This window comes from Phaenicophaeus curvirostris, chromosome 1, assembly GCF_032191515.1.
Source record: "Phaenicophaeus curvirostris isolate KB17595 chromosome 1, BPBGC_Pcur_1.0, whole genome shotgun sequence".
In the NCBI taxonomy this organism is placed as follows: Eukaryota; Metazoa; Chordata; class Aves; order Cuculiformes; family Cuculidae; genus Phaenicophaeus; species Phaenicophaeus curvirostris.
Genome location: NC_091392.1, coordinates 28,908,045 through 28,930,295, shown reverse-complemented (window position 1 = coordinate 28,930,295; position 22,251 = coordinate 28,908,045). Strand labels below are relative to the sequence as shown.

General features: G+C 34.6%; 1 protein-coding gene across 2 annotated transcripts in view; it reads right to left on the bottom strand.

Annotated features, from left to right (window-relative positions):
- Nucleotides 1-382: 382 nt before the first annotated feature.
- IMMP2L (inner mitochondrial membrane peptidase subunit 2) overlaps nucleotides 383-22,251 on the bottom strand; it is a 570,080-nt gene continuing 548,211 nt past the window's right edge. For both annotated transcript variants that reach the window (XM_069851320.1, XM_069851312.1), the window contains exon 6: nucleotides 383-869. In XM_069851320.1, the coding sequence (XP_069707421.1) occupies nucleotides 750-869 (120 nt within the window). In that variant the 3' untranslated portion in view covers nucleotides 383-749. The remainder of the gene's footprint in view (nucleotides 870-22,251) is intronic.

Below are 22,251 nucleotides of genomic sequence, written 5' to 3'. Positions count from 1 at the left end.
ATCAATACTAGCAATGATTTACTGTACTTGAAAAATACATGAAACACTACTTTCAGATACTGCGATATAATTTGCATATTTTAACTAAAAATCTACCTTATAAAAATATATAATGAATATATAAAACACTCCTGAAAGAGGAATTATAAATAATTTCAGTACTAAGTTTAATAATAAATAAAAGTTGCATTAAAAGGAAAAAAAATCATTAGCTTTTTCAAAAACAAAGTGACAAATACGATTGACTTAGCTATGCAAGTATCGATTCTTTGGTATTAGAAATTATAGGACAATCCAAAGCATATTACATGCTTTTTTTTTCATATGCAGTCAATGATAATATTAAAGATTCTGTTCACTTATTCAAGAATAAAGCTGAATGTAAAATATTAAAATATTTTATTGAATTTCTTATCCAGAGAAGCATGGGTACAGACATAACAAGTCAAGCATTTTACTGTTCCCCCAAAAACTGAACAATCAAACCTTCTACAAACAATTATTTAAAATCAAAATAATGCAAGAAGCACTACAGTTTGAGATTTATTTTTTTTAAGAACACCAAACACCAAAAAAAAAGCAGAAAAAAATTACTCATAAGGGGGCATTTCAGCAGGAAGGTGTCACGTGTATTTGCTGATGCAGTACCTATTGTTAAAACACACTTGGCAAAGCTCTTGCAGGTAATGGTATAAACACTGCAACTCTTTCTGATTAAATTTCAGAATTTTCCTGTCTGAACATTCAGATCACTCTTGTTCACTCTGGAGTGGTTTGCGCTCTGGAGGTAGCACTGGCTGTAACTTCTGCCAGCGTTTTGGAGGCCAGAGGATATGAGTAGCTCGAGCATGTAGAAGTCCAAGAGAAACCTGAAGCCAAAACATAAACCAGGGAGATTATTAAATACAGCAAATAAAATGGAACGTTGAAAATACAAAGCACATGATGATTTGTTAGAGCAATGGGAGAATAAAAAGCAGAAAAAATTGCGTGCATGAGAGATATCTCAAGCATGTAATGAGAGGAAAAGAAAAATTGCTTCAGTGACAACCTCTTTTTTTTATTTTTTGTTACAACATTTAGTGGAACTCAAAGCAGCTTGCTAAAATTCACTAGCTGTAACAGGCATGAACCAGGAATGCTTTTTTAGTTCAAGAAAAACAGCTGGTCAAAACAGGTGAGGCATTCTAAAATACACCAAATGCTTTTAGTTGTTACGTCTTTTGAGTACGACAGAATAAGGTTAAAGTATCTATTCTGACTAAGTTAAACAGAACCTATGTCTCAGATTCAAGCTGTGTACACTAAGCATACCAGGACAGTGGCTTTTCTAAGCATGCTGTGCTTTCTGTTTAGAAATGTCCTTCACAATTCCATTTTATCTCCAACCAAAAATGGAAATTACTGTGAATCATGAATATTTCACCAAGGACAAAAATGTATTTGTGATAAAATTATTTTAAAAAATAGAGCTACTTATACTTCATTCATCCATTTTGTAAACATGTTTTACCACCGTATTATTTATTATTATTGTGCTTAAAAAAATTTACTTCAGTATTTTACTTCACTAAATCAAAGTAAAAGTCAATACTGAAATTGCTTAAAAAAGGATGTCTTATAGGTGGCATAGTTTAGAAAACTGAATTGCTCAGAAAACATTAACAAAATTACAAACAAGATCTTTTTTCAAACACGGCATGAAATGGCTAGACTAAAAATAACTGAGAATAGTCACATTTTCGGATTGAGATAGCAACATAGAGCTTCAATGCCTGTACTTAACATTGAAATCAAGTAATTTGGTAAGAGTTAATCTCACTTAATTTGAAAAGCCTGCTGGATAGACTTATGCTTCTTAAGTTATTTGTTTTGATATCTTCTGGCGGGATAATATGTAATAAGATTCCAACCAACTATGAAGTAGTCAGTGCCAATAGAAAAGTTAAAAGCAGGACAAAAGCAGAAATTCTAGAATGTCAATATATGCGAAAAGATGAAATAATTCTGACTCTTAAAGAGGCAAAAGGGTCAGAAGTCTATAAAATTTTAAATGGCATAGATAAAGCATGCAGAGGCTTTATTAGCCTATTATGTCATTATTTCTCATAAGAATGAGGAAACATCAGATGACATTATCTTAAAGAATTTTTAAAGCCAACAAAAAGGAAATAATTCCTCAGAGTGTGCACAATTACATCACACTTGCATACATTATACGGCTTACCAAAGATACCAGAAAAGAATAACAGACTGGTTCAGAAAATATTAATAGATGCAAAGTCCACACAATTGAACATCAACAAATTAACAATGTGGTCTCTATACTCCACATTAGGAAACACTGAGAGAAAAATTATATGCTTGTTTTGTTCTTATGCTCTAATGATATGGTATTGGCTGTTGTCAGAGGCAGGAGTGAAATGGGTTTCTGGTTTGAACCCATACATTCCTGCTTAAATTTTTATGTAAACTCGGTTCTTCAATTTCATTCCATTACTCATCACAAAAAAGTGATTTCAGTAAGCAGGCAATTCAGCATTTTATGCAAATAGACACCAAATAGGCCCCTAGGAATATCTTCAGCTAATTTTCTTGATTTAATTTCATGAGATTAATGTATATTCACCAGTCTCTCTCTACTACATAATCAAATCAGTGAAGCTGAAGTGGTCTATATCTAATTCCATATTCTGTTGCTTGATGAAGCAGGTGCTGAATTACTTGAATATAATTTGGTTACTTAATAACCCACAATATCTAAAAGAATCTGAAGCAGATGACCAAAATTGCAGTCTAGCTTCATATTTCACTTGCTTGATCCCTTGCAGGGATCACTTGTTTCCCTGATCCATTGCAGCTTTTTTCCTACACTTAAGCAAAGGGCAGGCTGCTAAGTGACAACTCTGTTTTGATAGGTTTTAGCGCTATTTTCTTAAGTCTTGACACACTTACGTGTAGTTTGTTGGATATTTATGGAAATCACAATATCCTTTATCATAATTATCCCATAAAATGGTCTGAAATGTAATATTGCCATGGGGATTTGTTCCCTAAATATACAGTATGGTGGCACACACATTACAGGCTGGTGCCAAAACATAAAACCACAGCAAACCATATCACTGCATATAAAATGTGACAGCATTAGTACAGAGAAACATATTCTTCTCAAACACAAATAACATCCCATTTTCAAAGCTCTGTGCTTTTTCTCAGTGAGCTTGTTACCGATGTCAGTAGGAAGTCTGCATGCAGACTGAGAATATAATAAATGAATCAAAACTTTTTTAAGCTGAGGCTGGGGACAATTCTGCCCAGAGGATTACTTCTACTGACCATCATCTGACTTGAAACTAATAAAGAAATATCCTTCCTATAAATCTGATTTACAGGACAACATGACAAGTGTTAAAAAGGAAAAACAGGTCCTGTTGGGTGATGGAAGTCTTCGCTAAATAATAAATGACACTGATGCTATAGGGCTTCTTTTAAAATTACTTAAAGGCTCACTTTAAAAGCACCTTGATGCTTCACTTCTGCAAACAACCTTAATAACTTTTGTCCACTGCCTATTATTATTCTGCAGCTACCACAGCAGCCATGAATTTCACTGAGGAAGAACAGAATTGTTCGCAGAGAATAAGCTGCCCTCATTAATGGTTTTACCCTCATCAAGGTTAGATATGGGTGAACCATGAACTGTTATTGAATATTATTGAAACAGATTTCAAACACTGAACAGATTACTGAAATAATCTGTTAAAAAAAAGATTGATCAGTCCCTTATCAACACTATTTATTCTCTTAACTTAAGAAGATATGTTTACCCCCTTAAAACACTGTCTTAATTGTAAGAAAAATCAGTACTTTACAGACATAATTTCTTTGAGGAACATATTTCATCTACAGGCATGAATAAGAGAAGCCAGCAATCTAAATAGTTGATTTTTATTCTACCTTATGATCTATTTATTATTCTTGTCGTGGCAACAACAGACACTATGTTGAATTGAATCCATATTATTCTCCCCAACCTAAGCTGTTTAGGCATTAATTCTGCTTTGTTTTAAAAAAAAAAAAAAGTTGAATATTTAATTGAACAGCTGAGAAGGCATTCTGTTAACATAGCAGTTTTATCGTGAAAATAAGTTTTGAATGGATAATACTGTTTTGACACTGTTACTGTGATAAAAGCATGTGTTCTCAGAGTCTGCTCATTGTTAGTATGTTAGTTGTATGGAGACTGATTAGTTTTGGCACTGCATTAGGGAAAGATAATCTTAAGCTCGATAGTGCTATCTGCAGTGGTATTTACAACTATCTTGATTATTCTGTCCTAACAGGTTAGGATAAATACACTTTTATTAGTATAGAGACTTACAGTACTATCACTTCCCCCAGTTACAAAATACTTCATTACAAAATACTTATCGATTTACAGACTGTACTCTCCACTTCTTCTTCTTGTCTGCTTGCCATTTGACACCTTCACTGTCTTTTAGCCTGATGCCTTTTCTAATCCCAAATAATAATGGGAAAAACAGCACTCAGACTGTGCAAGAATCCTGTGTGGATGTAGCATGCAGTGGCACAAAATATCTGTGGAAATCCAAGTCTTCAGTTCAGATTTCAAGAAAAGGAAAAGACCAGGTAAGGATGTAACCTAATAAGGCTATATTTGACTTTCTCAGGATATGTAAAATGTACCAAATGTGCTAAATTCAGGTACTGCTGCTCCTAGTTGTGAGTTTGCTTTACATTAGGAGCATTTCCCCACAGCTTTCTCTTTGTTTCTTTGTTCCTTGAACCTTTGGTTACTTTGCCCTAGCTTAATAAGCCAAGATTTCAAATTCTGTAAGAACATTAAAACAAGTAAGTGCAGCACCACTGAACATAACCTAAGAAACAAGCAATGAAAAAACAAACCAGGTTTTTATAACCTTGTCTAAAGTTAGACTTCCTAACTAGTTAGTTTGCTAATTAGAGGTAATAATATGACAAAGAGACAGAAAACAATACAAGAATGCTTGTTCAGCTGCTCTTGTAGCCCTGTAAGCCAGTATTGCCATTGCAAGTAACAAGCTGTAGACCATGTACCAGCTCTGCAAGATCTCAGGACTAATTTCTTAGGTTTCATCTGAATTTACCTTGCCTGCCTGGAGTTTCAATTTAGCTTCTTTCACTTTAACGGTTTTTCTAATGATTAGGTGACTATTGCCCAAGTTATTAAAGTTTTGCTTATATCACTTATATTTGTTTATATTTGCCTAATCTCAGGGTATAATCAAAGGTTTTAAATATATGGTAAAAGGTAATTGTCCTGTGAAGAATGAAGTATTTATAACTTTAACATAATAATGTGCTTTACAAGACTATAAGTATGGGATAATAAAGATAGGCTTATAAAAAAATCAAGCAATGGTCATTAAAAAAACAGTTGACTGCAGAACTGGACAAAAAGGTTTTGAAGAGGAAGGAAAAGTACAGAAGAACAAGGAATGTACTTATATACATAAAATAAATATATAATAAATACAGATACAGAGGAAGAAAAGGGATTTTGCCAATCAATAAAGACTAATGAAAAAAAAAAAGGTAGAAAAATAGAGAATCATAACATTGCTTAGGTTGGAAAAGACCTGTAAGATCATTGAGTCCAACCATAAACCCAACACTTCCAAATCCACCACTAAACCATGTCCCTAAGCACCACATTTACACATCTTTTAAATATCTCCAGGGATGGTGATTCAACCACTTCCCTGGGTAGCCTATTACAGCGCTTGACAACCTCTTCGGTGAAGAAATTTTTCTTAAATTCCAATCCAAACCTCTCCTGGTGCAACTGGAGGCTATATCCTTTTGTCCTATCACTTATTACTTGGGAGAAGAGACCAACACCCGCCCACTCTACAATCTCCTTTCAGGTAGTGGTAGACAGGGATAAGGTCTCCTTTCAGCCTCCTTATCTCCAGGCTAAGCAATCCCAGCTTTCCCCAGCTTCATTGTTCTTCTTTGCACAAGCTCCAGCACCTCAGTGTTCTTCTTGTAGCAAGGGGCCCAAAACTGAACACAGTATTTGAGGTGCAGCCTCGCCAGCACTGAGTACAAGGGAAGAGTAATTTCCCTAGCCCTGCTGGCCTTGCTGTTTCTGATACAGGCCAGGATGCTGCTGGCCCATATATGTGGTAGACTAGCCCCAGCGCAACTGAGAGTGAGGAAGAAACCATGAACATCACAGTCCTCCGAGTAAGGAATTCAGGATGCCAAGAGCTTACTAAAAAACTTTTCCCTCTTGTTTGAGGAGGGTGGATGCTGCCAACCTTTGGACCTAAAGGGGCAACACAAACACTGAGAAAGGGGTAGTTACTTGAAAGTGTTTGTGTGATACTTTAAAACAGTGTTTTAATGAGATTTAATGTGCATTAACTGGATAATCTGGAGTGTGAGTGGAAATATTGTAATTGAACTAATCACATTAACAGCCTAAGGAAAGCAAAGATTTTAGTGCATCTATGCTTTCCATATCAGGCAAGTTTGCATTTTTGCTCACAACAAAGTTTTGTTGTAACATTATGTTACCATTGGCCTTCTAATTAACTCTTGTTAAGTGGTGCAAAATAGAGAAAGGTTACCTGTCTTTTCCTCATTTCATATTTCTTTTTGTATTTTTCTTAAACAAAACTGGATATTTTAATCAAATATCAATAAACATATTTTGATGTCACTGTTTCTTCTGCTTTAAAAAAAAATAGATTCAAAATCAGAAAAAAAGGAAATGTACAATGTGTTTTGATTTGGGGAGAACGTGGCTGAAATTTAACTTAGCTATTTCAATAAAAACATGAAATATACATGAATCATTTACATCTTTTTGAAAGAGAGTCCTGTAATAATCACATTGCAAAGTATAAAATAACTTAAGAAATCTGGGAATATCTAGATCAGTCACAGAAGATAATAAGTGAATGTAATAGGAAGTTAATAATAAAACACAGCAGTGATCCTTAACATTGAATCAGCACGGTACTCTCTGAAGGTGTACTTGAAGAAGCACTGGATTATAAATATTCTTTTACTGAAGAATAAATTCTAAAAACTACTATCTGAAAAATTATTTTATTTCATCATGTTTAAGCCTAGAAAAATTTCAGTATTCATCTGTATTTTGTCTCCTAGTCTCATTAATAAATGTTTAAATTGTGCAAATCCTTTAAAATACCACAAGAAGAGAACAATAATAGCTACCAAAAAACTAGAAACAGAACTAAGTTACAAATGCCACTAATTATTGCTTGTGTATTTGAAAAAAAATCATCAACAGCCAAAAAAATCACAATTTTAAAGGCATGTATCAGCCTTTGGTTTTGAAGCGCCACTTTCCTTTAGTCTCTTAAGCTGTGTTATACTCTAGCAATATTGCACAGAGCTTCCAAATGCAACGGAAGATGATAAACATGCAAACACTAAATGTAACTTTCTCTCAAACCAAAAGGAGATAAAGCAATATGAACAATCACAGTTAATGTTTTAAATTATGCTTTCTATTCTCTGAAATAATATATTATCACAACATTTTTTTGTTCACATGAAGGTTAGAAAGGAAGTTTAATATACACATGCTTTATATATATATGACTTTTACATGCTCAGCACTATGAAACATCAGCTGTATCCAAAATTTTCTTCTCAAATTTTCTGTTTCATAACAAAAAGGTTTTGTGGATTAGGGGGTGTAAAATTTTCTCTCTGTTAACACAAAGTCATTGGGGATGGGGCGGAGTAATTCTGCAGCAGCAGAGGTCTATTCAGACTATATTTTGCTGGCTGGATACTTGTTACTCCCCACAGAGTTTCTGAAAGGTGCCAATACACATTAAGTGAAAAATACTCTAACATGGAGAAATCCTGGATTATTTATAGATGGCACCATTTGAGCAGACATATAGCTTTATTGAGATTTTTTTTTTCTAGATCTAGTATCTCATAGCGCTGCTACCTGTTATATATTCTATTAGTCAATTAGCTGTAGCTTAATTGTACTGAAATTCTGGAAGACTGGGAACTCTATATTTGTGTGGAGATTGAAAACAGCGTGTAAAGGAACCAAGCTAATGAGAAAGGAGAGCAAAAAAAGTTCTACAATATTTCATCCCCCAAAACCTCAAAGAAAACCTCAGCATAGTGTCACAGTTCAACCATAGCCAGCAACTAAGCAACACACAGCCACTCACCTCCCCCCATCCAGCAACTATATAGTGTTTCAGCCATAATACTAGCAAAAATATACAGTGTGGAGTAGCTATCTGTGTCAAATTAGATTGCTTGTCTTTAAGAAAGGTTGTTGCATTGGGTTTTGGTATTAGATTTTAGGTGTAAAAAGGCCTCACAGAGAATTCTCCCAGTAAATTAATCTCTTCAAAAAATCCATACTTTAATAGAAAGTAAGCATGATTGCTATTACATTTCATTTTCTGTACATGTTTGAACTTTGAAACAACTACCATCAAGTGCAGTAGCAGGAAAAAGGCTCAATAAAAAGAAAATCCTGTGGATTACAGTAAAGTGCCTGAGGAGCCACTTCCTCTAGTAGAAGCATCTGGGATAATGAACAGTGGCAGAAGAAACAAGTATCCTTGACTTCCTTCTTTTATAAGTGTAAAAATAACACAAAAATGAGAATAAAAATATTCTTTAAATAAAATAATACTACAATAGATGATCCTCAGCTTTTACAAGCTCATTGAAGGCTGGCATAAAAAGATAACTAACTAGCTCATGAATATGAAAAAAGCTATAGATTTCTTTTGACTACGTAGCAAAGTACCAGCCTCTTCATCATTCTTTCCTCTCATCCAGGAACAAATCAGTTCTAAGGGAGCTGTACAGATCTAGTGACAAAGAAAAGAATGCAGCCTATTAATTTTGTTAGTAAATGTTCTATTAGTTTGACAATTGAAGCAGCAGTTACAGATAAAACATTCTATATGTGTTTTCTTTCACAGAGATACTGTATCATCAGTAAAGGTCCTTATCAAAGTTATCAAATTCAGAAGTGTTCATTTAGATAGAAAATAGATTATAAAAACTCTAAAAAAATATATATAAATGACAATCATTTTAAGAAAGGTTCAAACAATGAAAAGAGACACTCAAAAGAGGTGCACGCAAAATAAGATGTAACCAGAGAAATGCATTTCAAATGCAATGAATGATTCCCAGAATGAATAGAATTCACATGTTAGCAGAGAGTAGCTGTTCAAAATTAGTATAACAATCGTGACTGCACTAGTCCAAAGAGGGTTTGCAATTTCAGCTATTCATATCAGAATAGATGAGCACAGTCACTGAAATGTAATAAAAGCTCAGGTTATTGATTGAATTGAAAATACGTAACGTACTAAATGTAAAAATAACTAGGTTGTATTCTCTTTTACTCTACCATGCTTACGTGTCTATGTCAAGGCTAAACTTACAAAAGAGGTAAAGGAAGGATATGGTCACTGACAAAAGAATATATTTCACAGATGAGATTTTTCTACAGTTACATGTGCAGAGATGTTGAACCATAATTTACATTCTAAAAAGTAGTGCAGATTTACAGGAATTCGGTATAAGATAGTGTATGCTTTAGTCAACTCATGAAGAAATCAGCTTTCAATGCCACTGACTAAAATAAACAGATTAACAGGTTTGGAACAAGTATTCTATGAATTAAATTCTATCTCAATGCATTTTCTTGGAATTTTCAAGGATATATTTTTGAAAGGGACACTATAATTAATTAAATTCTTCACTCCTATCCACTTTCTTCCAAGTTTTCTAAAGACATCTTTTTAAAATTGAGTTTGATATATAACACATCACTCTCTTATCTCAGTAAGTATAGCATTCTTGGAAATTATTCTTCCTTGCTTAGGATTAAAAGAACCATTACGCTAAATACGTCTACAAGAAAGATTTACAAACTAATCTATTATTTATTTTGGATTTCTAGTAATAGAAATGGTGAAAAAATTTGCTTAGTGCACAGTATGACAGGCTTTGCATGCTGCATATACATATATATCATTTAATAGTTAAAAGCTTTTTAATATTTCACTGAGTGCTGCACAAAATTCCTAGACTAAATAGGATTGTCATTAAGTCATGTAACTCAATAGGAGAATAAAATGTACTAATAGCTTCCATGAAAGAGCTCTACACTAAAAAGCAGTAATATATTTGCAATTCAATATCTTAAAAATTGATAAATCAAGACGCAGGGAACAATTATTAAAACACGTGTATTATCTTCAAGTAGAAAGCATTAGCTATATCCCAAATCTATGCATATTAATTATTCAGGAATACATAAAAACCTTCAGTGTAAATTTCTGTTCAGCAACATGTTGTGTCAGTGCCAACAGTCAGAAAAATGTCAGGCTTAATGACATTTTTCAGCTTACTACACTGATATTGATTATGCGCATTGTCTTTCTTGACTGAATACTTTGAATGCTATGCAGAAATGCTGTACATTATGAATTAAGTTGATTTGCAGTTTTGTTGTGTTGTATTAGAGTTAACGTTAATTTAGAGTTTCATTGTAAAGCTCTGACAAACACAGCAGTACAGTGCAATAGGAGTCACAGAGCCACTCCGAGAGCTCACACACTGCACAGGGACCACACTGTCCTCTCACTACACTGCTCCTGCACAGACTCAACTCATCCCTGCAGCCTAGTACCCGAGCAGACAGAACCATGCTCTTTGCTCCATCACTTCTTCTCTGTGAGAGATGGATGGAGGTATCCCGATGCTGCTCTGGCCATAGAAATTTGCTGTGGCACTCTGCATAATATAAGGGAGAGCCATGATATATTCCTGCTCTGCTTCCACTGCTCGCTCATGGATAAAGCAGGCCCTAATAATGAGTGGCTAGTATTGCAAGGCTGAGCAAACAAGCTACAGTGACAAATCAAATTTCAACAAATTTCCAGACACGTGACTGTGCCGGGGATCACATGCATGCAAGCTGAGAAAGATGACATTTTGGACTCATTCCAGATATATAAAAGGAATGGAAGGAGTCCTACTGTTAGAAGGAATCAGAAGGCTTCTGTTTCTAGGTACAGTCAAATTCTTCTTCAACAAAAGTGATGAGAAAAAAACCCCACATATTAGTTACCTAGTTGTTGCATCTAATTTGTATTGTTAATATTCCTTCCAAAAGCTCAGGAAAAGACATGATCTCATAGGTAAAAAATCAGGGGGTTTATGTACTTAGAGAAGTATTGGCACTAATGGATGTCACAAAGAACATTGCATCCTGCTGCTGCTTCCTCTGCTCTGCTAGGAGCAGCTCCAGCCTGAGTGGCTCCACCAGTGAGCACTGTAATGAGACAGCATTGGGAACAGCAGATCCCAGGTGTTTGGGAAAGTTAATTTCAATTTCACTTACCAGATAACTGGCAAGATCTGTAATTATCAAATGCTGAAGTAAGGAAGGAAAAAAAAAAAAAAAAGAAAAAAGAGAAGGCCAGCAGTATCCAGAAAAGTTAATTCACAGGAATTAGTGAGAAAATACCTCTTAATTAAAACAAAATGGTACAAACCTTAATATATTACAAATATTACAATACTACTGGCAAAGCAAGACTTTTCTAAAGCTAGAACTGTTCAGAAATTTTCAATGATGATGGCTTGTATGTTCAGCAAATAGGTCTTTCAGTCTACTCAGAGCTTCTCCATTTTTATCACATATTTCAACAGCCTTCATTTGAAACAAATGTGGTTATCGCAATACTGTTAATAAAATAATTTTGATTTTTTCATACCTTAAAATGACGACTCTTTAATAAACTATTCCACTTAACTAAATGTTTTTAAAAATCCAGCTGTGATGCTTGCTTATATTTTCTTCTAAAACAGCAGACAAAAACAGTTAGACTAACAGAAAACATGCTGTTGGCAATATAAGCTATGAAAAGCAACAGGGAGTAAATATTCAATGAGCAGCTAGGATATCAATATGTCATTAAATAGCTGCATGATATGTTATTAAAATTATAAAAGACTTTTTAATAGAGGTCTTTGTGTGCAGACAGCTACAGCTTATCTAAAATGGTTAATTTCATCAAGATAATTGTGTGTATGTAATTTCCCCAAGCTGATTTACGAGAAGAAAAAAAACAAAAATACTTTAAATATATACAAGGATTTTTCTCCCCTTATAGCTATAATAGCTATGAATTTAAGAATGCTTAAGTACTTACTCACTTGTATTTATCTGATTTATTCTGTACTTTTGCTAAAACTATGGAGAAGATATTAAATATACTAAACACAGTTTTTACCTTATTTGAAAGTATCTCCAGAATGTTTTTTTGGTTTGTTTGGTTTTTTTATTTCTTTAGTCAATCTTACTGTGATTTCGCATTCCACGTTTTTATGATACTGTGACATTTTTGAAAATACAAGGCTTCTTGGTAAAATTCAAATCATATAGCTATCCTTTCACATCATAACAGAAATAATGATTAAGTAATTGACATTATATACTTATGAATACAATTTCTACATCGTATGTAACTAATCCTCTTCATATTCACTTTTTTTCTCTAGTTCACCCCGATCACCTTAAGATAATGGCATAATAGGATCAGCTGAAGAAAAAAGTTTCTCAAAAATAAATCAGAAATGTAATAAGGTTCACATGCTTAATCAAATACCATTTTAGTTCTTCTATGCTAGCCTGAGTCTATAAGGCTAGATCTCACATCTGAGTTGATTGTTTAATTCTCCACAGAAAACTCTATGAGTGAGGAATTATGATTGTTTATGGAGAAGGTAATTTTACAGAGAAGTGACATGATGGAAGAAGTCCCCAGGTGTGGCCCATATAGCTGGCAGCCCAGGAAGAGCTGACTGATCCAGAGGAGAGGCAGTCAGGACTGCAGAGTCCAGCAGTCAAGGTGATGCAGCTCCCCATCATTATGGGGAAATCAGAAAATCTAGGAAGGACAGGAGGAGCCCACATATGAGCTTCCTGACCATTACATTAGGGGTCCAGTTAATTGACCTAAACAGAGGTACGTCCTGCCTTTTGAGATGTCCCAGGAAACCTCTACTGGCCACTGTGACTCTATTCAAAAGGTCACAGGCTTCTTCAAAGTCCTATGCTATATGTTCCAAAGGCACATAGACATCTCAAATTCACTAGGACACAGGAAAAGCTGTTTGCAGATTCCCAGAACTCTCCCATTGCTCTCTTTGAGACCTTTGTTATTCTTCTTGGCATATACTTACCTTTTTTTTTTCCCATTTTCCCCTTACTCTCTAGCCTTCTTTAATGTATCCTTACATAATGAAACAGGATACTATAAACCAAGTGAGTGAGTCATAGACTGCATCCTTTCAAAATAAGAACTTACCTTCCTTGTTAGCCAAATACAGTAAATGGATTTAACATGCTACTTTACCCACAGGAGCTATATTTATCTCAAGGAAATAATAATACTTGCTTGTAAGCTATACAGCAAGAGCAAGACAGTAGTGGAAGACTAATGAATTCAGTTGCCTGTATATTTAATAAAATATTCTCTCATAGTTATAATGAAGCCATAGTTCAGCAAAGCATGTGCTGAAATTTAAATATTCAAGTAAAACACTTGAGTGCATTATTAAAATCAAGTAAAATGAAATAGAATTAATATGATTTCCAGAATCGATGATCCAGATTTATTAATTCATTAAATTATTCCATTTTTCAGACTCCATGTAGCTATTAGGCTATTTAAGCAAGTTATAACCACACAGGACCTCCAGGTTAGCAGTAAAGGAAAAGGATAAGCGCATTTAGGATCCAAGAGATCTAAATGCAAAAACTTAACATCACTAAAACTAGTCTAGTATGCAGACTCTTTCACTTGCAGTAAGAAAATCACTGACATTAAAATTCCTTTTAAGTCCTTATCTTTATAACACAATCTTGTTCAAAACATACTGTAAATTCAACATTCATTTTGTATGTCAGTGTTTTGGGACAGAAATTATATCTTTGGTCAGCAACAGACTGGATATCCATCACCACTGCTACAATGCCTGGAGATCCAAGTACTGTCTCCAAAATTAGTTGAGGAGACAGCAGCAGTAACATGTGCAGACAGCACAATCTGATAAATTTTCATCAGTCTGCTCTGGAAACAATATTATTCTGTACATTTACTGATGTGTTTTTTCTGCTTCATGATCTTATCACTCAAAGCAGATGAAAAAAGTTATCTATATTTTAATGAGACCATTACAAACAATTAATCTTCTAGCTTGCTTTAGAATACTACATTTCTGTCAGCTGTAGGTAAAGCCTATGGAAAGATGACTGTTGCAATCGCTTTGCAGTGGAGCTCTGGCAACTTCCCCCTAGCATCTTTGTTCTCCCTCAACCACATAATTTGAGCAACCCAGCCTGAGCTGTGTAAAGACTAAACATTCTTGTTTCCAGAACTACATTTCTTTGTACTTTCTGTTCAACGAGTCTAATGGTCATTAATCTTGAATAGACAAAAGCCACACAAAACCTGCAAAGAAAGATTTTCATACTTTGTTACAGATTTCCATCAGTAATCTAAGTCCCCATGCTGTCTGGAGCCACATACCGTGAGAGGTGAATCTGAAGCTGCCTTGTTCTCAGAAATCTCACCATCTGGCCATATGCACCATTTACTCAGTTGAAGAGTGAATCAACCTGAAAATGGAGGCTGCCAATGGAGAGCTTCAGACTTCTACTAAGAAAGAATAGCCTTTAGTGTCCATTGCAGCAGGAGAGCACAATGCAGAACCTGCTGTATTCAACAGCAAGGAAGCTCTTTCTGCAATCTCAGAATAATTTCACATCACCTTTCTTCAGAGTTTCTGCCAGATCGATGCAGAAGTTAATTCACTGCTATTGCATAGTTCTCTAGTACACATCTACCTAAGAAACTTCTTATATATAGATCATACCTGGAGAGGAACCTGATGCTTTCCTCCCTGGTATGTCAGGCTATAACTCCTGAGTGATTTCTAATCAGATGCCATTCTGGCAGCCCTTTTCCATGTGCGTGCCAGAAAAGGGGAGAACTTCCAGCTGTCCTCAATTATTCATCTTTAAGGCTTCCTAGTTGCTAGCTGGTAACACTCCCCAGGCAGAAAATCCCATCAAACTTCCTTCACTGCTGGGCACAAGAGCACCCAGCTCTGCTTCCCAGACTCTTTGCTGCCTAGCTCCATTACACAGTGGGAGAGGAATCCACCATAAATCCCCAAACAGTCTTTTACAAGGAAGACAGGAGAGGAAGTCATAATCACAAGCAGAATCTGGGTGGCAAAGGATAGAGAAACAATTTCCAAGATAGATTAATTTCCAAGTTCCCCCAAAAGGTGTATTGTTAAAATAAGCACTAAATTCTGTGGCATCTGAACAAATATGTAACTTTCTGGCCACAGAACACCACCCTAGATTAGACCTTGATTGAAATCACCGGGGCACGTCCTATCTCCCTTGTTACTTTTTTAAAACCTCATCTCAATTCAGGAAAGCCATCTCACCTGTCTGATTGCAATGAAAGCAAATTGCTATGGTCAGCTTTTCAATCATAAAGAGTAGGGCTTTTTAAAGAGAATTTGAGACTCTCCTCAAAATACAGATGAAATAAACATGAAATTTGTTGAATATGTATTGATTATGCTATAGCAACTAAAAGAAAATGTATCAGAAAGTAAAAAATAATAGAAGTGGTTTATTCTCAGGAATATTTCAGCTTAAAGCAGCTTTAATGTTTCTTTGGTTTTCAATGTTGAGGTTATAATACATTTCATTTCTGGTAAGTAAAGATTACTCTTGCCCAGCCCCTGTGACTCTATACTTAAAGGTTCTTACTATTCTGTATTATGGCATTAGTATCAACACTTCTTAATAACTAATATGCATTTCTGAAAATGTTAAACCAAGCCCTCCTGCTAATGAAAATGCTAGATAGGGTGTACATCAAAATATACAAACACAGAAATTGAGACATTCTTTTAAAAGTCAACATCTCAAATCTATACTAATCAAAAAAAGTTGTCTCCACTTACTATTCTTTAGTACACTACATATACTCATTTACATATGTACAAAACATCTGTAATATGTTCCTTTTCTTGAGTGTCATAGACATGAAGCTACTAAAAAAGAGACATCGGTATCTCTATTATGTCAAATTGCATCTTACTTTAACTAAGTTTATTGCTGCTACACAAACAAGGTTAAACCTTTGATGATTATCATTTGAGATTTCCTACACAGAACCATGTCAAAATTAATCCCTGTTTAATGAGGTTTTTTGAAAAGGGCTTAAAATATCAAAATTCTGAAGCATGCTCATTAGAACTATTTGTAAGTAATTAAAAATGATAGCTTATAAATAAACTGTGATTGGGTCCTAAAGCCATGTCAGAAATAGTGCTCAGATGACAGCCTGTCAGATAATTTTATGCTCGATACCTGGGCCCTGTTGAAGACTAAACAGTGGCATTTTTATTATTCTCTTGAAAAAATAGCATTAAAATTTCTGCCAGCACAGGGGCTTTCCCCTTTCTTTTTCCTCGTAGATGATGACAAATTGACATCCACATATGCACACTAGAAAATCACTAATTACTTAGTTTGTGTCCCTTAACTTCTCTGTTACCAAATGCCACTCTTACAACGTGCAGCCATAAACTGAACAGAAAAGGTAACTAACATGTTCATGAAGGCTTCATTATTCCCTCTTCGACCAAGACACTAACATGATGAGCTATGGCATGTCTGTGTGAAATCCTTTCTGTGTTTGGAGCGTGTCAAATTGTATCAGTCAAGAGTCAACAAGATTCTCATGACATCTCACCCATAGGGAAAGCTTAGGCGTTAGTTTTTGGTTTGCTTTGTTATTTTAAGAGTATGGCAAGGACCACAGTAAATGTTCTGAAAACTTCTCAGACTTCAAAATGTAGTATAAAAACTGTCCTTAAAATAGATATTCAGAAATATGAAGTGTCCCTTATTTTTCATAAATCAGCCACTTGAATTGTGGACTGTTTAAAAATGTGCTTGCTAATAAAAACTTCAAAATTATTTTTGTTAATAGTATTTATTTGTTATTCTACAGAAAGTCAATTATAAGTCAATTAAAAAAATAGTATTAAATATATTTTTAAAAAAGAGTATTTTTGTTAAACAAACCAGGGACAGTGACAGAAAAATAAAAATTAAAGCTTGCAAATTTTTCATAATTTCTTGACTATGATTGTATTGTTTAAGGCTTTTTAAGAGATTAATTCTTGCCATTAGTGTTTCCTAGAGAAAAGAAAGCTACCCAGACCTGATAATATATATTTCCACACATATTAAATAATATGTGTTGCCTACGAAAAGTCACTCTGAGCTGTGAATTTATTAATGTTTTAATTTCAGATGTAATTTGAACATTGACTAGAGTCTGGAACCTTTCCTCAAATGGATTAGTAACTTATTTGTAAGCTAGTAGGTAGTTGCAGTAAATTTGAGAGGACTGTTCCTGTAAACCAGTGCTATTCTTCATTTGTAAGGACACTTGAACCTGATCCTCAGACTCATTTAATTTCCTCTGTAAAATAAGACATTAAAAACAAATAAAAAACCCAAAAGACACCACACAAAGACACACAAACCCCACATATTCATGGAAGAGAGTAAAATATGTATGACAGACTTCACCTCTTGAATCTTACTGGTTTCAACTATTAATGTATGAAGCAGTGTGAGCAGCTAGGCTTAACTATTATTGCTAAGACATAAGTAGATGACAGTCTAGCATTGCCCTGCATGTTGCTTTTAATGAGGACTATCATTTCTAATAGGCATAATATTTAACAATACCACAGCTTGTCATGGTTTATCTGACAAACATGAGAGCTTGCAGCAAATACATGAGATTTATGAATGTCACTAGAACACAGGCACTGTTTTTCATGGTATCTACTAAAGTGCAAGGCAAACATAACCAATCTTCATAAAAAAAATATAGGAGGAAAATATTTAGTGGAATTATAGGTTTTCCAAGAAAAAGAAAAACAAAAAACCCAACCCCTCAAATATTTTGATTTCTGTTACAGAAATGTGAATGCTACTAAATAGTCTTTTCAACATTAAAAAGTGTTGATGACCTGAGGGATTTGTTTATAGAACTTGTTTATCTACCAGAATAAAGCCTTATACAAACAAGGAAGAACATTCATTCCCTTCAAAATTTCTGAATCTCCTGTCCATTTATATAAGACAAGATATGAGTAGTGAGCAGCCAGTTGCCTCACAGGCATTAGACTCAGACAGCTATTAGAGTATAATGCAGACTACTGTAAAATTTACAAGCCTGATACAGAGCTTATTAGATTTAAGGGATATAATTTCATTTGTTTCAATGGACCTGGATTTAACCCTCAGTTTGATCCAACGTCTACTGAAGCATACGGAAAAATACTCACAAAAGGAATTGTATGCAGTCCTTATTCAGAGCTCCTCAGGTGGATGAAGAAAGGGATTCAAAGGTTTTTATTGCTATTCTCCTTGTCTTATGCTATTGCACTTTTTCCTAATTCAAAGATACTTGGTTTTACACATGAAAAGTTCCCTGGAAATCACCAGGGAACAATTTCCAGTAATTTCATTGTACTTAAAATATGTGTTGCAATTTTGTCTCCTTTATAGGGACAGCCTATATGAATACCTCTCTGACCCCAAAAAGACACGCTTGCATGCTGGAATGATAACAAATCAAATAGCTTAGGATTTTCGATAGCCCAAAATTGACTTATTTCAAATCTTGAAGTAAGATTGATAAGAAAAAGACTGATTTAACTTGGGAATTAATGATTTGTGCTCTGATGTCAAAACCAGAAATGTGAGAGAGCAGCAATTACCAACCAAGGTATCAACATTATCAGGAGAAAAACTATATATAAAAATATATATTAAAGTTAGGAAATTAAAGGTAGCAAGTTGAATTTGAGAAAACGTTTCGGTAGAAGACTTGAGTTTAAACGCGGATTGCTTGAATTGTTAATTTACTAGACAGTCTCTCACCATACTCTCGAAATCCTGTGAAAAATTCAGGAAGCTTGTATTCTCCCATCTAACTCAATAGCTTAAAGTTAGTCATGCTAAGATCTGTAGAAAAACAGTGCAGAGATAGGACCCTGACATAGTGATGTAGACCTGTAGTAAGCTTTATTAGTCTTCTCCATTTCTCTCCGTTGACTTTAGAGGTAGGTTAGGGAACTGTGCTATTAATTTGGGTGTCTCTGTTCAAGGCTTACAATTAGATTAAAAGAATCTGGGCTTTTATATTGACTTTAAAACCATGTAATGTTCTCCATTAAAATCCATCTGTTCAAAAGATATGCTTGAAATAAATGCAAGACATCATCTGACATTAAATTATCCTCTTAACTGGCTTGATACTAAATTTAGAGAGGACAAAGGCAAAGCTCCCTTTGGACTTCACTGGCCCAGAACCAGTATACATTAACTGATACAGCTTTTTCCAGTTTCATGAATAATTTGTGTGATTTTTTCTCAGAAAATTCTGAGAAGTCTTTCTTCTTATACTGCAATGCTAAAGGGCTGCAGTAATAACTGCAGGTGGATTACTGAGTGTAGGTTATGGGGTCTGAAACCTTAGTGACCTTGAGTAGAATCAGTTTCCGAACACGATTTGTTAAATACCATTACATTACATGACAGCTCTGGGAGGGAGGGAATATGAGAATAATAAAGCCAAGTCCCTTGGGGTAGTCAGATAAAATGTAGCAGAATCTGTCTAAATAACACATTTGTTATATCTAGTTTTGTTGCTTTAAAATGCTTTGCTCAGGAAGCTGCTAAGCTCAGTGGAATAAATCACCTCATCTCAGCCATCACAAAGGCATTGCTGTATGCTGCCTCTGTTTTAAGCATGGCAACAAACCACCAGAAAACAATAAATAAAAAAAAATAAACCTAAAATCTGTGATGCAAAGCTACAGTAAAAATATTAATTTCAGATTCAAAACATAAGACATTAAAAACAAAGACTTCTTGGCTATCATTAAATCACCTATTTCCTCTTTCTTAAAAACTGTCAATTTAACCTCGGTTCCCAGGCTTTCTTCTTTAGATTCCACTTCCAGTGCAGTAGGTATGCCATGTTTTCTCTATGGGACCACATCTGAAATGAGTCAGCCATTCTATACAACTCACAGTCAACTTCATCTGAAAGTACTTTAAGATTGGATCTTTTGTGTGAAGCCTGAGCAATCCGCAGCCAGTGAAAAATAAAAATATATTGAGGCTTCACTGCCAGAGATGCAATCGTGAGATGCAGAAATAATTGCTGGAAAATATCAGAAGCTGGTGTACCAGGGAAAGTCTGGGTTTCATCTGTTTTTAGAGGATTCTATGTGTCCAGCCTCCATACTAATTTTATAGTAAAAAAAATTATACACAAAATTTATGAAGAACTGTTACAACATAAGAAATGACTTGTTTTTAATGGAAAAAAGCATGGCAAATAAAGATATTTTTATTTCATTTTTAGATAAAATTATAAAGTCACTGTCAACTTCCTAGTTGACAAGGGAGCTTGATTTTACTCCAGGTAAATTAACAAGTAATACTTGTAGTAATTTATAGTTATAATTGTTGTATATGGTCATATTAAGGTAACAGGGACTATAAATATCATTTTCCACAGTATATGATAGATTTAAGTAAACTAGAGGTTTCTTTTTCCAGTTTGAAATGGAAAAAAAAAAAAGCCAAGAAAAACTGAGGAAAAAAAGAAGTAGTTATACTTAAAGATTTATGCTGGAACTATGCTTCTGCAGGTAATCCGTGAATATTTTCTCTGAAATGAAGTGTCCTTGATATACTCTTCTTGCACTCTCTACTGTTCTATGAATTATAGAAGAGTCCACACTGGCTGCGTATGTTATTTTGGAAGAGTCATTACTCTCCTTGAAGCAGGCTGAGATAGGGAAAACTGAATTTTCCAACCAGTAGTCACTTGGTACAATCATACACTTGCCCAAGGGAAAAATGAAAGTTCAACTTGAAAATTATCTTGAGAAATAAGCCTTCAGAAAGAGGTGCTAAGCCAGGTTAAAAAGGATCAGGACACTATTTCTATGAAAACAACAACAATGATCAAGCAGACCAACAACTGAGATTTTTACAGCTAATTGGAACAAATGACAAAGATAAAGTTCCTAGAGTGCTGTAGCTTTTCCAGCTGAAGATCAAAGAAAGGCTTGTAACAGCATGTAATAAAAGCAGCTTCAGATTTTAAGGTGATTTACTGTTTTTCTACTAAGTTATCAACATACCCTAAAATTCACATGACAACTACCCTCACAAAAAAAAAAAAATTAAAAAATAATAATTGCATCCAATTGGTCACTAATCCTTTTTAAAGAGTAGTGAGGGCTAACATTAAAGACAGCAGAAAGGCTGACACTGTCCAGAGGATCCAGAGCAGATCCTCAGAATTCCTCAGCTGGCGAAGTCTCAGCTTTCTGCAAACAGAAGACTGCACAGCAAGAGAGCTATCATGACCTATGCATCAGGGAGTTCTCTGTTTAACAGTGCTACTCATGTCTTCAAAGCGGCACTAATTTTAGGATAATTTGGAAATTAAATTGCACCTTCTATTTCACAGATGCTAAGAACTAAGTAGAAGTCACCTTCACCTTTTCTTTTTCTATTTAACATCAATTTTGCTGCATGAGGCATGTAATCCACAGCTTTCTTTTTGTCCCTGAACATTTTTATCTTTGATCTTTTTTAATACACTGTAATAATAAGTCTATAAAGACCCATTTCTTATAGTAAAATGACTGCCATCACTACACTCAACAAACCTCAGCCTAACAAACTGCATGACTGCAGACTCTATAATTTCCTATGTACCTCCATGTCACCCACTTCCACCTTGTCCCAGCTTGTATCTTCGTTGGGAACACAGCTTTGCTCTTATAAAGAGGAAAATGTAAAAATAAATTCAGGAGCATATGAATTCATGAATCATTTCATCAATAGTAAAATAGAACTGGATATAATCTGCTGTCCAGGGAAAAATATGATTAAATAACTACAGCTATTATTTCTCCAAGAACAATTCTGGAAACTTTTGTGCCTCTCTGGGCTAAGCAAACCCTCAGTTTCACAGAAATTCTGAATGTCCCTGGAGA